General features: G+C 46.6%; 1 protein-coding gene across 2 annotated transcripts in view; it reads right to left on the bottom strand.

The window, feature by feature from the left end:
* LOC138282929 (alanine aminotransferase 2) overlaps positions 1-19635 on the bottom strand; it is a 305965-nt gene that overhangs the window by 19145 nt on the left and 267185 nt on the right. For both annotated transcript variants that reach the window (XM_069220988.1, XM_069220987.1), the window contains exons 6-9: positions 17320-17563; positions 15575-15654; positions 11800-11936; positions 230-404 (exon numbers count right to left, since the gene is read on the bottom strand). In XM_069220988.1, the coding sequence (XP_069077089.1) occupies positions 230-404; positions 11800-11936; positions 15575-15654; positions 17320-17563 (636 nt within the window). The remainder of the gene's footprint in view (positions 1-229; positions 405-11799; positions 11937-15574; positions 15655-17319; positions 17564-19635) is intronic.

Here is a 19635-nt window from a genome sequence, read left to right on the forward strand (position 1 = left end):
TACTTGGCAGGCCTGTTCGCAGCACACCCGAATTAAATTCTGAAAAGTATATTTTCACTCCAGATAACTCCTGTATTTTTTTATATCAATAATGCTAAAGAGATGTACACGCTACACTGATCCAGAATGCTTGTCTTACCCTTGAGTCTAATTTTCACCAGGACACATACACAAGTTCTTCAGAATAGAAACCCGGATGAATCAAACCAAATTGAAAATGCCAACTTACAGCAGCGAACTGTTTGTATGAGGGGTCTCCTGGCTGCGGCGGGTTCATGATGACGTCAAGAAGAGCCTGGCCTGTGGCGGGGGGGCAGAGGCGCACAGACACAAGCTTAGTGAGCTGTTGCTTCACTTCCGGGTCCATGTTGATGACCTCCATGTAACCCCCTCGGAATCCACACCTAGAAGACACAGAGAGAGACACAGGTTTAGGAAGAAATCTGTCAGCACTGAAGAATACAGGCTAAAAAAAACAGTTTTCATGACCCTCACCCACAATATCTTTAGACACCGTGAGGGGACTCTGGGCAGCGAGGTCTTGATATTTGGAAATAAATATTAGGACGTGCATCAAAAAATAATTACTCACTGGAGAACAGTGAGGGTTTTCTTTCACGATGAAGTGACATTGAATCATTAATAAATTGATAACCCGTTATTACATTTCTTTTCAAAATTCTATATAACTTGTAAAACTTTTAAAAAAAGAAACAAAAACAAATTAGACTGGTTTATCAGAAACGCCTAAAACACTTACGCTGACCATTTTCTCAAGTGAAAAAGTTTATTTGTTAGCGCGAAATGTCTTAATTTTAAGAATTGTTTCTAATTTAGAATGAATATTGTGATAATTCAGTTTTTGTTTAGAGCTTTTGTGTCACTCTTCATTTTGAACTGCCATCATTTTGCCAGTGGAGTAAGCAGTAAATATTTTAAACACTGTGCAACCTCATAAAAGATATTTTAATGACACAGAATTTGGCTTGTGGATAAAAGACTTGGCAGATCCCCACTTATCACACTGATTTTTAACTAGATTTTTCCAGCTAATAATATAACATGTGGCCGTGCAAACGTGCTTCATGAAAACCCATGGAGTGCAACCATGAGCCAGATGATAACAAGGTTATTGAGGAATTACTTGTGCTTCTAAATTAAAAGGAACTCTGGTATTGATACATTAGAGAAACCTTTAAGCTGATCCAGGATTCCAGGAAGTGGAATGATCAATATTGTCACTAAAGGTTTGCACTGGATTGCCACTCGCCGGTAATGGTCACTAACTTCTGAAACATCTGCTTGGCTATCAGCCGTGCAGATTTTCCTGTGAATTTGGGTGATGCTTAGTTCTGTTTCCAAAATGTTGGTATGTTGTAGGCGTTCTGCATTCAGATATCAACTTCACTGGTGCACTGAGCCATGCACGAGTGACATCTATCAGTAGAAACACCCAAATAAAGGTGACTTGCATGTGCAGTCCAATGTTCAGCATTCCGTCCATCACTTGTTGTTTTTGCTTTGTCGCCCTAAGTGGGAAGGGTATGCCCAGACGTGGGTCCCGTGCTTCCCATGCCACTGGATTCAAGCTAGCCTGGCTGATGAGGGGTGAAACCCAAAAACCGGTCCCAGGATGCTTGTTTCCGGTCCAGTGAGGACCTGGCTTGGCAGTTCGGGCTGGACTGTTCCCATTAGGAACAGGGTCAAGACTGATTTGCATATGGCTGGGTCCAAACTGGGGTGGCATGGTGAGCAAAAAAACGATGGATTAAACCCAGATCTGTGACTGGGGGTGAGTGTTTCACAATGTTCAGCATTCCGTCCATCACTTGTTGTTTTTGCTTTGTCGCCCAAAGTGGGAAGGGTATGCCCAGACGTGGGTCCCGTGCTTCCCATGCCACTGGATTCAAGCTAGCCTGGCTGATGAGGGGTGAAACCCCGAAACCGGTCCCAGGATGCTTGTTTCCGGTCCAGTGAGGACCTGGCTTGGCAGTTCGGGCTGGACTGTTCCCATTAGGAACAGGGTCAAGACTGATTTGCATATGGCTGGGTCCAAACTGGGGTGGCATGGTGAGCAAAAAAACGATGGATTAAACCCAGATCTGTGACTGGGGGTGAGTGTTTGACAATGTTCAGCATTCCGTCCATCACTTGTTCTTTTTGCTTTGTCGCCCTAAGTGGGAAGAGTATGCCCAGACGTGGGTCCCGTGCTTCCTATGCCACTGGATTCAAGCTAGCCTGGCTGATGAGGGGAGAAACCCCGAAACCGGTCCCAGGATGCTTGCTTCCGGTCCAGTGAGGACCTGGCTTGGCAGTTCGGGCTGGACTGTTCCCATTAGGAACAGGGTCAAGACTGATTTGCATATGGCTGGGTCCAAACTGGGGTGGCATGGTGAGCAAAAAAACGATGGATTAAACCCAGATCTGTGACTGGGGGTGAGTGTTTGACAATGTTCAGCATTCCGTCCATCACTTGTTGTTTTTGCTTTGTCGCCCTAAGTGGGAAGGGTATGCCCAGACGTGGGTCCCGTGCTTCCCATGCCACTGGATTCAAGCTAGCCTGGCTGATGAGGGGTGAAACCCCAAAACCGGTCCCAGGATGCTTGTTTCCGGTCCAGTGAGGACCTGGCTTGGCAGTTCGGGCTGGACTGTTCCCATTAGGAACAGGGTCAAGACTGATTTGCATATGGCTGGGTCCAAACTGGGGTGGCATGGTGAGCAAAAAAACGATGGATTAAACCCAGATCTGTGACTGGGGGTGAGTGTTTGACAATGTTCAGCATTCCGTCCATCACTTGTTGTTTTTGCTTTGTCGCCCTAAGTGGGAAGGTAATGCCCAGACGTGGGTCCCGTGCTTCCCATGCCACTGGATTCAAGCTAGCCTGGCTGATGAGGGGTGTAACCCCAAAACCGGTCCCAGGATGCAAAAAAACGATGGATTAAACCCAGTGTTTGACAATGTTCAGCATTCCGTCCATCACTTGTTGTTTTTGCTTTGTCGCCCTAAGTGGGAAGGGTATGCCCAGACGTGGGTCCCGTGCTTCCCATGCCACTGGATTCAAGCTAGCCTGGCTGATGAGGGGTGAAACCCCGAAACCGGTCCCAGGATGCTTGTTTCCGGTCCAGTGAGGACCTGGCTTGGCAGTTCGGGCTGGACTGTTCCCATTAGGAACAGGGTCAAGACTGATTTGCATATGGCTGGGTCCAAACTGGGGTGGCATGGTGAGCAAAAAAACGATGGATTAAACCCAGATCTGTGACTGGGGGTGAGTGTTTGACAATGTTCAGCATTCCTTCCATCACTTGTTGTTTTTGCTCAATCATAGAAACCAACATCGTGCTAATCCTGGGGCAAATTTTTGTAAATATGTTTGGTGATCACTCAAAATTCTATAAGAGCTTAGGTCAGGCCGGATAAACAATCATGTATGAATTTAAACTCCTCATATTTAATTAGATAGTAGTTTCTCTTATTACCATATCATATTACCATACCATACCAAACAATTCAACCCCCAGTCTATGGTACAATAGCAAGCAAAATTACATTGAAGATCATGTTTGACAGGCTCTAAAACTATCCGACATGCAGCAGCATGCTGGACTCCCTTGAGTGGTGGAGTTCTAAACTGAGGCAGAAGAGGTGAATGAATGACTCAATCAAGCAAACGCGTAGACCTTCAATGGAGGATCTGAGCTTCCTCATAGTTTGAGAAATCCACACTGTATCCATCAGGCAAAGTGAGCTAGTTCCTAGGTACAGTTGCAGAGGAAACAAATGCACTTCACAGTGATACGACCTTCTACTTTGTGCCACTAGAAACTTCTTCTGGCAACCAAGATGTGGTCTTTGCTATGAAGTGTGGCAATTAACCAGGCGCCTGCTTTTTGGACAGACCATAGTTTCTTGACAAATCCCTTGGCCATCCCAGCTAAATAGCATTTGAAGAGTCTAAGAAATAACAGATGGAGGGCCCCTCATCCAGCGATGGGCCAATCTAAGACTGGAGATTGGCTAGAAGATGCCATTCCCTCTTTAGAGCATGTTCAAGACTATGCTGAGCTGCAACTAATCCAGTCCCGACCGCGAGATATCCGGGAACCGCTGAGGATTTGTTTATCACTACCTCCTGCAGACACTGGGAACCAGATGGACCATCCCTTCACAGATTAACACTTGACACCATAATGGCCTGTTCCTTGTACTATGCTAATAAATGAGCAAATCCTACATGCTGACAACTCGCCTGTACTTTTTACCACTGTAACATGACTTCTTGCCTTTAGTCTGCATTTTGCTAATCGTGAAGCCAGCCATGCATCACTATATAACCATGTGTGTTTGTTGACTTCTTTGTCTGAAAAATGCCAATAAATAAAATATAAAAAATAACATAATCAGGCATTTCTAAAGTCTCGACTGCAGCTCTTGGATTGTTTTCACGGATGGGCCTTTGTAGACCATTTCGTGATCGGAGACGGAATTGTGCATTTTTTTACCATGCGTTTACCTGAACATCAATATTTAATCTTCAAACCAGGATGAAACCGAGGGATCTGACATTGATGGTGATGTTTGGGTGAGCACCAAGAGGGGAGAGAGTGGACAGCCATGAGTGAACCAAGAAGAAATGATCTGAAATAGATTAGGAGGATCTGTTTTTGTGCATTAAATTTTAAAGATATGACCCTGTGTCTGCAAAAGCAAACAACTTCACTAGCAGCCAGGAAAATAATCTCTTCAAATACCCGTGAATTATGCACCGGACGTTCTGCAATTCTCATTTCCTCTTTCAGTCCAGTTGAGTAGGCAGATACACACCTGCCGCAGACCTGCACTCCTTCTCCCCGCCGCTAGGGCCCACTCCAGGCTTTAACAAGGCCCAAGAGAGGGAGAAGGGAACTCGCAGTGTCAGGTGCTGAGCTCTGGAATTATTCCTACCATGAAGCAGATCTTCTATTGGAAAGCGCGTTTCAGGGGATCATCTACCTAAACAACCAGGTTTTAACCATTCTTCTAAATTTGAGAACATTTATCTCCGACTTCAATAATCATCTTAAATTTAGAAGAATGATCAAAACTTAGCTGTCTGCATTCGTGATCCCTCAGTTATGCGCTTTCTACTACAGCGCTAATAGGCCCTCTTAGTGGTAGACGCATGTACTTTACAGATAGATCGATGGACCAATAGACCGATAGACACATAGATAGAGTGACCGATAGACCACAGAGAACAGACAGACAGATAAATAACAGAACAGACCGACCAACAGATTGATTGATACATCGATAACTAAAACCACACCCCAGCCTCTCCATGTATGTGAGCCCCCATCATTGCCCGCCTTCTCCTGCGCCCCTTCTACATCCCACCCACATCTCGTCTACCTTCCTCTGTGTTGTTATTTCTTAATTTTACAGCATTTGTGCTCTCGTCACCAGAGAAAAGCTGGTAATAAGAGTTTAAAACACAAGCACAGTGTGCTCTCAGCTCCTAGTTTCAGCAAAAGAGGTGAAGTTTCTGCTTACCCATCATATGTCCTGCCATGGGGGTCTCAGTGGCCCCACAAATTACTGCTTCCCCCCTTTAGCTGCCCTGCCATGGGGGTCTCAGTGATCCCAAAAATTATAGCTGGCCCCCTTAGCTGCCCTGTGGCGGGGGTCTGAGCGGCCCCAAAAATTACTGCTTGCTCCTTTTGCTGTCCTGTCATGGGGGTGTCAGTGGCCCATAAGCCACGTATCACCAGAAGGGCTCGCTCGTCGCCTGTCCAGGCAGACCAGCCTTGAGTTATTTACAGTCACATGTCGCGGTCCACTCTGAACTGATGGTCAGGGCTGGCGCTAATCATGGGCAGGGTGGGCAGCTGCTCAGGGCCCCGCAATCAGCCCACCATCATGGGGCCCCACATCAGTGCCACGGAGCCTGGCCATGGTGGCACACCAGTCCTCTTGTGCCCCCCTGCCAATCCAATTGAAAGAAAGGTTACATTGCAGTTGGGCCCCCGGGACCTTGCAACCATGATGTAGGGAGGTGAGACTTGGGGGAGGGGGCCCTTCTCTGGTCGCAGGTGCAAGGAGACAGGTTTGTCCCGCAATTAGAGCTCCTACTGGCTGCCCACTCAGAGCCACCAAGGGGCGCCCACTGTCCGGCAGTTTAACTCACCACGGCTTTACCCCTCTCAGATGATAAGTAACTCTCACAGCTTCAGTCCTTAATGAGCTGTAAAAGAGGTGCTTGTAGCTGCCTGAGAGGGAGGGAGGGCTGCAGCCCAGGAGGGGTCTGCACAAAGCAGCTTCAGCAGCAGGGCAGTCTCTTGAGATACAAACAGCCCTGAATGTGTCACCTTGTATTAGGGTGACCACCCGTCCGTAAATTTCACGGACTGTCCGTAATTTCGCCCTGCTGTCCGTTGTCCGTGATGAAAGCTTTAACAGACGGCATTTGTCCGTAATTTTAGCCTTTCACCTAAAGGGCAACGGAGGCAGGGCGAAATTACCAGCAGATCAGTTTCCCCAGGTGGGCTGGAAGGCAGGGGGTTCTCCTGTGCTCTGAGGGAGGGGCAGACAGATAAGAATAGGCCTTCTTGTCAGGGGTCTCCTTCCCTAAACACATGCAAATGTGGCAACTGGTAAATCTGCAAATACAAAAGGGCTTGACAACCTGCATTGACTTTACTAAAAGGAGTCACTTGAAGTTTTCTGGTGGCAAAGATATTTCTTTTAGAGAGGTATTGTAATGGTGTTCCAAGGTGAGCTGTGGGGTGTGTGGTTTTAATGGAGTGTCATAAATTTTTTTTAGTACTAGGTATAAACTGGATATTATTCAAATCTGTATTTGAGAAGCACTTTTTTTTATTTAACCGAAATGTATTTGCGCATTTTGTAGCAGCCTTTATTATGATGTAATTGTATTTTTCACATTTCTTTCAGGTACCTCAGTACCTCATAGTACTAACAAACATTGGCAAAGCCAATAGGTCTCATCCACGAAAGAGTTATTGGCTTTGTTAATGTGTTTTAGCCATTAGCCATGTTATACACCAGAGTAGCTGCTGTTCAGCATGGCTTAAAGCTAGTGGTATAGTGGTGTGGAGTGGAGTGGAGTAGCATAGGAGCAGTGGCGTAGAGCCCAGTGGTGCAAAGTGCAGTGCAGTGGGGTACAGTGCAGTTGTTTAGAGTGCGTTAGCGTAGAGTGCAGTTGTTTAGAGTGCAGTGGCATGGAGTGGCGTGGGACAGAGTAGAGTGGCATAGAGTGCAGTGGAGTAGAGTGGCATATATTAGAGTGGCAGAGAGCAGTAGTGTAGAGTGGTGCATAGATTGCAGAGTAGACACGTTGCAGGGAGTGCAGTGGCGTAGTGTAGAGTGGTGCAGAGTAGAGCAAAGTGCTGTAGAGTGGAGTGATGCAGAGTAGAGTGGCATAGAGTGCAGTGGCATAGAATGCAGTAGTACATAGTACATTGGTGTATAGCACAGTGGTGGAGAGTGCAACGCTGGCAGGGTAGAGTGTCAGTGCAGTGATGTAGAGTGGAGTAGAGTGGCACAGAGCAGTGGCGTAGAGTACAGTGGTACAGAGTAGAGGGCAGTGGCGTACAGTGCAGTTGTTTAGAGTGCATTGGTGCAGAATGCAGTGGCATAGACTGGCATGGGGTACAGTTACATAGAGTGCAGTGGAGTAGAGTGGCATGCAATACAGTAGCAGAGAGTGCAGTAATGCAGAGTGGTGCAGTGGCATAGAGTGCAGAGTAGACTCATGTGGCATAGAGTGCAGTGGTGTAGAGTGGTGCAGAGTGGAGTATTGTAGGGTGGTGTAGAGTAGAGTATAGTGCCTAGAGTGCAGTGGCAAAGAGTAGAGTGGTGTAGAGTGCAGAGTAGAGTGTCAGTGCAGTGGTGTAGAGTGGTACAGAGAACAGTGGCATAGAGTACAGTGGTACAGAGTAAAGAGCAGTGGCATACAGTGCTGTTGTTTAGAGTGCACTGGTGTAGAGTGCAGTTGCATAGAGTGGCATTGGGCAGAGTAGAGTGGTATAGAATGCAGTGGAATGGACTATATTGGTGCAGAATGCAGTAGTACAGAGCAGAGTGGTGTAGAGTATAGTGGCAGCCAGTGCAGTGTTGCAGAGTGTCAGCTTGCAGTGGTGTAGAGTACATTAAACTAGAGTGCAGTGGTCAGAGTTGTATAGAGTACAGTGGCGTAGAATAGATTGTTTCAGAGTAGAGTGCAGTTGCATAGAGTGGAGAGGTGCAGGGTAGAGTGCAGTGGAATAGAATGCAGTGGCACAGAGTGCAGTGGCATAAAGTAGATTATTTCACAGTAGAGTGAGGTGGCTTAGAGTGGAGAGGTGCAGGGTAGAGTGGAGTTGCATAAAGTGGCATAGAGTGTGATGGCATAGAGTAAAGTAGTGTAGAGTGCCGTGGCATAGAGTGCAGAGGTGCAGAGTAGATTAGAGTGATGTACAGTGTATTGATGTAGAGTGCAGGGGCATAGAGTTGAGTGTTACAGAGTAAAGTGCATTAGCATAGAGTGTATTAGCTTAGAGTGCAGTGGCGTACAGTGAAGTGTTGCAGAGAGTGGAGTTGTGCGAATTAGATTGGTGTTGCCTAGACTGGAGTGGTATAGCGTGCAGAGGCACAGAGCGCAGTGGTGTAGAGAGGCGTAAAGTGCAGTGGCATAGAGTAGAGTGGTACAGAGGAGAGTACAGAGGCATAGTGTGTAGTAGCATAGAGTGCAGTGGCATAATGTGGAGTGGTTCTGAATGGAGAAGAGTGCAGTGGCATGGAGTGGAGTAAAGTAGAGTGATACAGAGTAGGGTGCAGTGGCGTGTAGTGGTGCAGAGCAGAGTGGAGTGCAGTATGGATGATATGCTAACACACTGCCATTGCAGACAACACATTTTTGATTGAAATGACCATTACATTTGCACAGATATACAGTTTTTCAAATCAAACTATACTGTGCACAGACGATGAAGTGTGGAAATTGCATCACCTAATGCAATGATTTGTTTTAATCATGTAAAGGTATTTGTTTCCAGCACAGTTCGGAATTAACAAAAATGTGCTTAATTTGTACTTCTAATTCTGATATATTCTGAAGTTTATTTAAATGTTGTCATGTGATAGAAAAAACTCTTTCCTAACCCCAGTATCCAGCAAGATTGTTGCATAAATCCTCTCACTTTGAAGTCAGAGAAAGGAAAGTAAACACTAAGTCCCACCAAAGACAGAGCCTGACATTGGACTTTGTTCTTTGAATGCACAGCAAATATGATAAGATAAGAACAAGATTTACAGGCCTGTTTACAGAAAGGGAGCACTCTGCAGGATACTGTAAATAAGGTTTTGGCAAGGGAAGGGACGAATTCAAGCTGCATAGCCAAAAACAAATAAAGCCAGCAAATTGAAAGCAACAAATTGTGAGTTACAAACCACAAGGCCAATGGCAAGCAACGGGCAGAATGCATTCACAAGGAAGCACTATGAATTTACTTAAAGTGACAGCTGTGGGATACTTTGTGGGGAAAGTCCAGTATTTTAGTCCATATCTTGCAGAGGTTTGGTACATCAATCACCCAGGTAGTATGACAAGAAGACCTGGAGTAGTTTCCATGTTGCAGGATATGTCTGTACACCCATTCTATCAGTTTGCCACCATTTCCTATGGTACAGAGCTTCTGGCACACCTCTTGTAGGGTTAGTGCTAGGTGGCAGATATGAAATATGGCATTTAATGATTATTTAAGGTAGTTGTAAGTAAGGAGTTGACCGGGTTGAAGATGGTAGTCTGCCCCAAGGGTTTAGAAATTTAGTAGCTCACTGTTCAGAAACAAAGTCCCCAATTTTAAGACAACTGCAACTGATGGAGTTGCTCTGAGCACAGCCATCCTGTGCGAGTGGGAAGGCTTAGCAAAGGTAGTGCAGGAGCACAGGGTTTCTTTGTGTCAGTGAGTTTACAGGTTCTGGCAAGGCAAGAGAAAGCCATGCATGATAACCCTGGATGGTGATCGATAGAATGGTCAGTAGGAAACGATGAGCAGTGCATTAAGCCTTCCTTAAAAGTCTTTACTGGTAAACCCCATCTCAAGCCAGTGAGCCACCCATTGGACCTGTGCAGCTGAATAATAGCATTCTAAGTCCAGAAGATCTAATCCACCCGCAGTCACAGTTAGCTTTAGAGTGGAAAGAGCTCCTGATGGCGCCGCAGTGACCAAATCAGATGTGTGGCCTGTCTGAAGAAGGAATGAAGGACGAGCAGGGGAAGGTTTGCAAAATAATACTATCATTGTGGTAGCACACCATCTTCGCTAGTGCCACGTGGCCTTTACAGAAAGCAGAAGAGAAGACGAAAAAGCAAACTGGGCTTGGAGGGACCGTTCGCTCTGCCGAGATTTTCATCCTGGAAATCAGTGTAAGAATGGTAGATATTAATCACTAGGTATCAAAAGGTAACTGGTTCCCAGTTCAATCTGAGATCTAATTGTATATGAAGGCGAAAACAGTGCCATATGTTAAAGAAACACTAATTACGTTTTAAAATTTGTAAATTTTGTTTGTGCAATTTACATCCCAAATATTTTGAAGATTCTATGTGTACTTGACACTTAGGGATAACCCAGATCTCTAGTTTGGCTTTTTCTCAATTTCAAAACCATATAAAGACATGGACAAAGCAGGCAATTGCCTTGCACAACCTTGCAAGGGGTCTGGCCCCTGCTCACCCTTCAAAAGCACTAACAGCGAACCATTGCACCAGAAGAGTTTGCCAAGGTGGATGGGTGTTGATTGTTCAACCACTTGACAGTGCCCCTTCTGTTTCGCTCCTGTGTGCAGAGACAACTCCCCAGGTACCCAATACCTTCGAATAGTCTTGGTGGACCCATCTTGTCTGATTTTAGGAATTGTCCCGCCTTGTTCTTCTCTTCTTTATTTATCCAGTTTTTAGCAACAACCCTTTGAATTACTTGCCGTGGATCTCCCATTTGATCTTGATTTCATCCTCCTCTTTTATTATCTTTGATTGGTAGTCCGGGCTCCCATTTCTGAGATAAATGTAGAGTCCCATTCATACACTAGTGCAGTGAGACTACAGAAAAGTTATGGGTACATCACATCCTGAAATTAGGTGTGAGACTGTCGCCCACACCATCTGCCCTGCCTCTTTAAAAACAAATTAGGTTGAAAGTCAATGGGCGGTTGGGGTAAGCCAGATGTTTTTGTTCAATTTGTTTAAACTAGCATAAGGTTAATTACCTTAATGTTTCCCAAACTGTTTGCCAGGGGTTTTAAAATGTTCAGAAACATAATCAAAATGTTGCTGTTACTTTCTGTTCAGGAAAGATCGGGTAGATTTGGGTAGGGGTGATGGCCTTGCCGCAGTACTGAAAGGCATTAATTTACTACTGAACAAGGACGTAATGTGACACCTGAATGTAGCACACCAGGAGGCAATCACAAAAGGTCCACAGTGAATAAATAGTGCTATCTTAAAAAAGAGTAAATAAATGCACGGACAACATAGTGAGGCATGGCCTCTCTTGCGTGTGTCTGTAAAACTGACGTTTGTTCTTGAGTTTTTGTCCTGAAATTTGACCCTTTGTCCTGAATTTTTGTCCTGAATTTTTTACAGTCCTGTCAAGAATTTGCCTCAATGCCAGGTGGTCACCCTACCTTGTATGCAAATTAAAGGGCTCACTTATTCCCTTCTACCCGGGGCCCAGAAATCCTAGAACCGTCCCCGCTTACAGTGTGTGGTCAAACGGCGCTGAAAGCTGGGAAGTCGCGCTTCACCAGCAGGTACTTACTCTCCCATGAATCCCTTGGAGATGGAATGGAAGGAGGCCAGTTCCAGGGCGTCGGAGTACTTGGGTCCCATCTCGAACAGCACCTTCTTGAAGGAGTGGAACGCAGCGCCCTGGGCGTAGACGTTGTCCTGGTACACCTGGAAGATACAGACAGGAGCCAATCATTGGATGCGTCCTTCCTGTGACCACAGCTAGGGTTCTCGACCAATCCCTGCACTGGGTACAAAATCTCTGACGTGCTAATGCCTACTCGCCACTTACTGCAATACCAAAATGCATTGTGCATGTTTCCTGGGGCCCAGAGCTCATTTCATACACAGGCCATGTCCTCTCCCCTCGCCCCCCCCCCTAGACACACACACTCCTCACCACCCAAAATCTTGCAGTCCTGCAAACTGTGGACCCAATAGGGTGGTGTAATGCGCGCTCAACGCCCGGGATATTTGACATTGTACAAGGTTGTTGATCACCGGTGAGGTGTCTAAAACATGCCTCGTGCTCAGGAGTCGTGGCAATTAGGAGTGAGGGGCTGCGACCAGCGGGGTGGGGAGAGAGGGCAGAAGGAAGGGGCACTTTTGCACCTCAGAAATCTCTACAACAATCTACTCCTCCCTGATCCCTCCCCCAACCCCTAGTCTGTGCATGAAAGCGTGAGCCAAGGCCCAGACACTGACCCGTTATATTGTTTGGTCGGATACAAAACTATGGGAGAGTTCTACGTTAAGCGCTTCTTTGCCCCCACAGAGTGGTAGTAAGCGCTATATAAATACTACAATACAATCGATTCTTAGATTCTTATCGGGTTTAACCTTCACACTAAATAATACAGGGAGTGCAGAATTATTAGGCAAGTTGTATTTTTGAGGATTAATTTTATTATTGGACAACAACCATGTTCTCAATGAACCTAAAAAACTCATTAATATCAAAGCTGAATATTTTTGGAAGTAGTTTTTAGTTTGTTTTTAGTTTTAGCTATGTTAGGGGGATATCTGTGTGTGCAGGTGACTATTACTGTGCATAATTATTAGGCAACTTAACAAAAAACAAATATATACCCATTTCAATTATTTATTATTACCAGTGAAACCAATATAACATCTCAACATTCACAAATATACATTTCTGACATTCAAAAACAAAACAAAAACAAATCAGTGACCAATATAGCCACCTTTCTTTGCAAGGACACTCAAAAGCCTGCCATCCATGGATTCTGTCAGTGTTTTGATCTGTTCACCATCAACATTGCGTGCAGCAGCAACCACAGCCTCCCAGACACTGTTCAGAGAGGTGTACTGTTTTCCCTCCTTGTAAATCTCACATTTGATGATGGACCAGAGGTTCTCAATGGGGTTCAGATCCGGTGAACAAGGAGGCCATGTCATTAGATTTCCTTCTTTTATACCCTTTCTTGCCAGCCACGCTGTGGAGTACTTGGACGCGTGTGATGGAGCATTGTCCTGCATGAAAATCATGTTTTTCTTGAAGGATGCAGACTTCTTCCTGTACCACTGCTTGAAGAAGGTGTCTTCCAGGAACTGGCAGTAGGACTGGGAGTTGAGCTTGACTCCATCCTCAACCCGAAAAGGCCCCACAGGCTCATCTTTGATGATACCAGCCCAAACCAGTACTCCACCTCCACCTTGCTGGCGTCTGAGTCGGACTGGAGCTCTCTGCCCTTTACCAATCCAGCCACGGGCCCATCCATCTGGCCCATCAAGACTCACTCTCATTTCATCAGTCCATAAAACCTTAGAAAAATCAGTCTTGAGATATTTCTTGGCCCAGTCTTGACGTTTCAGCTTGTGTGTCTTGTTCAGTGGTGGTCGTCTTTCAGCCTTTCTTACCTTGGCCATGTCTCTGAGTATTGCACACCTTGTGCTTTTGGGCACTCCAGTGATGTTGCAGCTCTGAAATATGGCCAAACTGGTGGCAAGTGGCATCGTGGCAGCTGCACGCTTGACTTTTCTCAGTTCATGGGCAGTTATTTTGCGCCTTGGTTTTTCCACACGCTTCTTGCGACCCTGTTGACTATTTTGAATGAAACGCTTGATTGTTCGATGATCACGCTTCAGAAGCTTTGCAATTTTAAGAGTGCTGCATCCCTCTGCAAGATATCTCACTATTTTTGACTTTTCTGAGCCTGTCAAGTCCTTCTTTTGACCCATTTTGCCAAAGGAAAGGAAGTTGCCTAATAATTATGCACACCTGATATAGGGTGTTGATGTCATTAGACCACACCCCTTCTCATTACAGAGATGCACATCACCTAATATGCTTAATTGGTAGTAGGCTTTCGAGCCTATACAGCTTGGAGTAAGACAACATGCATAAAGAGGAAGATGTGGTCAAAATACTCATTTGCCTAATAATTCTGCACTCCCTGTACATCAAATCGGGAAACTTGGGAATGAGGCAACATATTTACACGACTCATTCATTCACCGCTGTATATAAGTACAACTGTAATAAAAGTCCCGTCCCTTGAACCCACCAGAGGGGTAAATTAAATGGTGGTGAAAAAAAGGTTCTAATGGAGTACGAGCAATGTTTCATAAAAAATGCATGTATCTGTCCAATTTTTTTCTTCCACCACAACCGCAAGTCGTTATTTGACTAATTTGAACTTTCACATATTGTGAGTGAAGCGATACTTTGGTTGTGGCCGACTTAAGGGTACTTAATATAGACAGCCACAACATCGGCCACCATATAAGTTTCGATTCTTAAATGCGGCTGTAGTTTGTAATTTTGCCACAAGGTGGTGCCAGTGGCACGACAGAATCATATTTACCTTTCGTCACCAACTAATACAGGTACAAACAAGGTCTGTATGTATTCATCCTAATTTTCACTTGAATATGGACTGTTTTTTACTGATTAGGCTCTGTTGTAGGGTGACCAGACGTCCCGGATTTCCCCGGACAGTCCCGGTTTTTAGAGGAGTGTCCCAGTGTCCCGACGCTTCCCTTAATTTTAAACAAATGTCCCAGTTTTGGGGACAAAGGTTAGATCGTTACATAAATGTCCGGTTTTTGGGACAAAGGTCAGATTATCTAGGGAGGCATACGTTAAAGGTATGCTCTCCTTTAACAGACGCCTACAAAGTATGCAATAATTAAAGTAATTTATCTGTTACTGTCAGTCAACACAGTCCCCTGTCTGCTCCCAGCAGACACCAGAGTGGGGAGCAGAGAGAGGTGGGTGGGGGCGGGTTGGGGCGCAGGGTGGGAGGTCAAGGCATAGCTAATTTTATATGTGTAGTCTTGTGTGTGTGGATATTATATATATATATATATATATATATATATATGCAGAATGTGTGCCTATATATATATATATATATATAGGCACACATTCACAAAGCTATGCAAAGAAACGGGACAGGCCAGATATAAGAGTGTAAAGTCTTTAGTCCTTCTTTTATGTCTGACCTGTCCCAGTTTTTGCTCCCCAAAAGCTGCTCACCCTACTCTGTGGAAGTCCGGGACATTTGTACTTCAGTTATTTCCAGGAGACTCTCTACTGGGGTTGCAGATAGTGCGCTTTAGAAACAAGAAAATTGATATGTAGATTGCGAGAAAACAAACAAAAAACACCTGCTAGGTCATGTGACTGTTATTCGCACAAGAACGTTTTCACACCAGCCTCCGAGGGAGGCCCTTTAAAGCCAGATGCAGGAAACAGACAAAATGTACCCTCGCGCAGAAAGGAGTTTGAAGGAAAGGGATACATAACAGTTTCTGCTCCAAAGGCCGGGTCTAAGCTTTACCTCATCCGCCATCAGGAAAAGGTTTTCTTCGGCAGCGAAACGAATGACGTCCTCGATGCACTTCCTGCTCTGGACCTGGCCTGCGGATCAAGAACAGCATAGGATGATCAGGTGCTCTGTTAAGAATCGGCGTTATAGCGCATCGTTTAAAAACAGGGCTGTACAGGCATGCGGCGCTACACTTCTGCACAATTCGTGAACTTCCGGGAGAAATGTTGCAAACTTTCTAGTTCACAAGAGAGTGACCCTTCTGAAATTAGGGCTCTTTGTACTACTAGAGGGCCACACTCCCCTAGACTGTCAGTCCTCTCCGCCTCCCCAACAAACCACAGCCCCCACAATCCACAGCACGGAGAAACTGAAGGTGGCAAGAAAGCGTCCTTTACTCCCGAGCTGATGATGCAGAGCGCCTCTTACCGGTGGGGTTTCCCTGGGTTAAGGATGCACACTGGTACCTTTTACCTGTCACTCCTGGGGTTCTCTGCGATGCGCAGGGCCCCTTACCTGAATTGGTAATGAACCGCAACCTTTGCCTGTGGGGTTGCAATGTTGCTGATGAGTACGTGTCCCTTTACCTCAGAGGTTCTCCTATTTGATGATGCACAGAAATCCTTACCTGTGGGGTTACTTTTACGATGCACACACAAGGTCCCTTACCTGCGGGGTTCCCCAGGCTTATTATTCAGAGAGCCTGTTTAACTGTGGGGTTCCCTGGGTTGATGCAAACTGGGGCCCTGTACCTGTGGGGTTCCCTGGGTTGATGCAGACTGGGCCCCTGTACCTGTGGGGTTCCCTGGGTTGATGCAGACTGGCCCCTTATCTGTGGGGTTTCCCTTGTTCATGCTCACTTGGCCCCCTTACTTGTGGAGTTCCCCCAGTTCACGCACACTGAGGCCCATACCTGTTGGGTTCCCCCAGTTCACGCACACTGAGGCCCTTACCTGTTGGGTTCCCCCAGTTCTTGCACACTGAGGCCCTTACCTGTTGGGTTTCCCCAGTTCACGCACACACTGAGGCCCTTACCTGTTGGGTTCCCCCAGTTCATGCACACTGAGGCCCTTACCTGTTGGGTTCCCCCAGTTCAAGCACACTGAGGCCCATACCTGTTGGGTTCCCCCAGGTCTCGCACACTGAGGCCCATACCTATTGGGTTCCCCCAGTTCACGCACACTGAGGCCCTTACCTGTTGGGTTCCCCCAGTTCACACACACTGAGGCCCATACCTGTTGGGTTCCCCCAGTTCACGCACACTGAGGCCCTTACCTGTTGGGTTCCCCCAGTTCACGCACACTGAGGCCCTTACCTGTTGGGTTTCCCCAGTTCACGCACACACTGAGGCCCTTACCTGTTGGGTTCCCCCAGTTCACGCACACTGAGGCCCATACCTGTTGGGTTCCACCAGGTCTCGCACACTGAGGCCCATACCTGTTGGGTTCCACCAGGTCTCGCACACTGAGGCCCATACCTGTTGGGTTCCCCCAGTTCACGCACACTGAGGCCCTTACCTGTTGGGTTCCCCCAGTTCACGCACACTGAGGCCCTTACCTGTTGGGTTCCCCCAGTTCACGCACACTGAGGCCCATACCTGTTGGGTTCCCCCAGGTCTCGCACACTGAGGCCCATACCTGTTGGGTTCCCCCAGTTCACGCACACTGAGGCCCTTACCTGTTGGGTTCCCCCAGTTCACACACACTGAGGCCCTTACCTGTTGGGTTCCCCCAATTCACGCACCCTGAGGCCCTTACCTGTTGGGTTCCCCGGGTTGATGATGCACAAAACCTTCGGCTCGCAGTGCTTCCTGGCCTCGTCCAGCGCCTTCCTCAGCTCTGCGATGTTTAGGGCCCAGCAGTTCTCTTCGTCCAGGTAGTAATTCACCTGCACGGCGTCCAGCTCTGCCAGGGCGGCGGAGTACAGCGGGTACTGAGGGATGGGGATCAGGACTCCAGTCCGGGACTTGCCCTGGCCGGCTACCAGCAGCTTCAACATGGTCTAAAGCCAGAGAAACCAGAAGAAATGGTTTGAGGCTACAGCATCTGTGACGTGTCCTGTGCCCAGGTATGCACCCTTAAACGCCATGCGCCTGGACACATCATCTGTAACAGTTCTTGTGCCCATGTAAATACCCATTATGCACCATGTGCCTGGACACATCATCTGTAACAGGTCTTGTGCCCATGTAAATACCCATTATGCAACATTTGCCTGGGCACATCATCTGACAGGTCTCGTGCCCACAAATATACCTGTTACCTGCCATGTGCCAGTGCCACCATACATCATCTGTAACATATCTTGTGCCTGGGTAGTTACCTGCTACACGCCATGTGCCAGAGTGCATCAACTGTGACATGTCTCATGCCAGTGTACATATTAAGGGTGGGCAGACCTACAGCGTTTCACTCTGCAGAATTCCACAGGGTTCCATAAAAGCCTTCGAGACTCCGCGGAGTTCCGCCAACGGACATAGAGTATGCACATCGTGCTGCTCGAGCCGCAAATTAGCACCAGTAGCGTGAACAGTGCTGACAAATCAGCAAGAATGGCACCGTGCGGTTCGCAAGAGCCTGCGGCCATTCAAGGTGACTTTGCTGCCATTCGAGAAGAAAATCTACTCACGAGGCAGCAATTCTACTCAAGAATTAGCCCCTTGGGGACACCAGATCGCTGTTACCAGCTCCCATTTGTGGAGTCTCACAGGAAAAAATTCTGTCACCTGGCAATTGGCAGAATTTGCCAAGAACTCAATGTCACAGGAGTAACACAGAGTCAACAAGGGCAAGGGTTCACCGTCCGTTACATGTCTTGGGCACGGTAATATACATATTACACATCACATGACAGAGTGTATTATATGTGATAGGTCTCGTGCCCTAGTATATACATTTTACATGCCATGTTCCTGGAAACATTATGTGACAGGTCGTTTGCCTGAGTATATACTTGTTACACACCATGTGCCAGGGTGGATTCTCTGTGACATGTTTTGTTCCCGGTTATACACCCCTTACACTCAATGTGCCCAGTTACATCTAAGACGTGTCTTGTGTTTGGGTATATACCTTTTACACACCATGTGCCTGGGTACATCTGTGACATGTCCTATGCCCAGGAATATATACCCATTGTACATCATGTGCCCAGGCACATCCTCTGCAACATTTCTCATGTCCAGCACATTTCTGAAACATGCCATGTGACTGGGGCATCATCTGTGACATTTCTTGCGCCCAGGCATATCTCTGTGGCATGTCGTGTGTCCCAATATAAATCTGTGACATGCCTCATATGTTGAGATACCATCTTTTACATGTGTGTTCCTGTATTCAACATCTGTGACGTGTCTTGTGCCATGATATTTCATGTGCCCCGGGTATGCCATCTGTGACAAGCTGTTGGCTGAGTAAAGCTTTAAACTCTACACACCTCTTGCCAGATTAGGGAATGTGGGGGGGTCTTAGCTTGATAAGGGCCACACTTTGTCAGACATGCTGCTATGGCCTGGACATGCCAGCAGCATTCCCAAGCTTTACCCTGTGTGGTAGTAAGGGTGCCATGGGCCTTCATGCAAGCAAAGAACATGGGCCCTCTGCCCACTTAATAAAAAAGAGACATACTTAGGGTACAGTGGCTGGCACTCCACCTGGTGAACCAATGAACCCCCAGGCACCGCTGGCCACATTATTTTCAGCACCCCTCCAAAATTGAGCCAATTCAAATGACCCTCCCCCAACACACACACACACGTCATGTGATGGTTGTGCCCAAATTAGAGTCAGTAATACAATGGGACAACATTTTTATAAAATATATTTAGGACATAAGACTTAAGTCAGATGGCATTTCTGTGTAGAATATGTTGACCTATAACCCTGCATGACACCTCCAATCAGACAAGACGTTTTGCGTAAATTTCGTACAAAACGCTAGTCACGTTGCTGGAATTAGCATAGATGCAAATGTATTGAAGCAAGGTGAAATCACGCATTAGGAGGGGCCATGCAGTGAATGATGACACAGCACATCTCAAAATCCCAGCTGACGTCACATAAAGCAACATTCTA

The sequence above is a fragment of the Pleurodeles waltl genome, chromosome 2_2, assembly GCF_031143425.1.
Source record: "Pleurodeles waltl isolate 20211129_DDA chromosome 2_2, aPleWal1.hap1.20221129, whole genome shotgun sequence".
Classification (NCBI taxonomy): Eukaryota; Metazoa; Chordata; class Amphibia; order Caudata; family Salamandridae; genus Pleurodeles; species Pleurodeles waltl.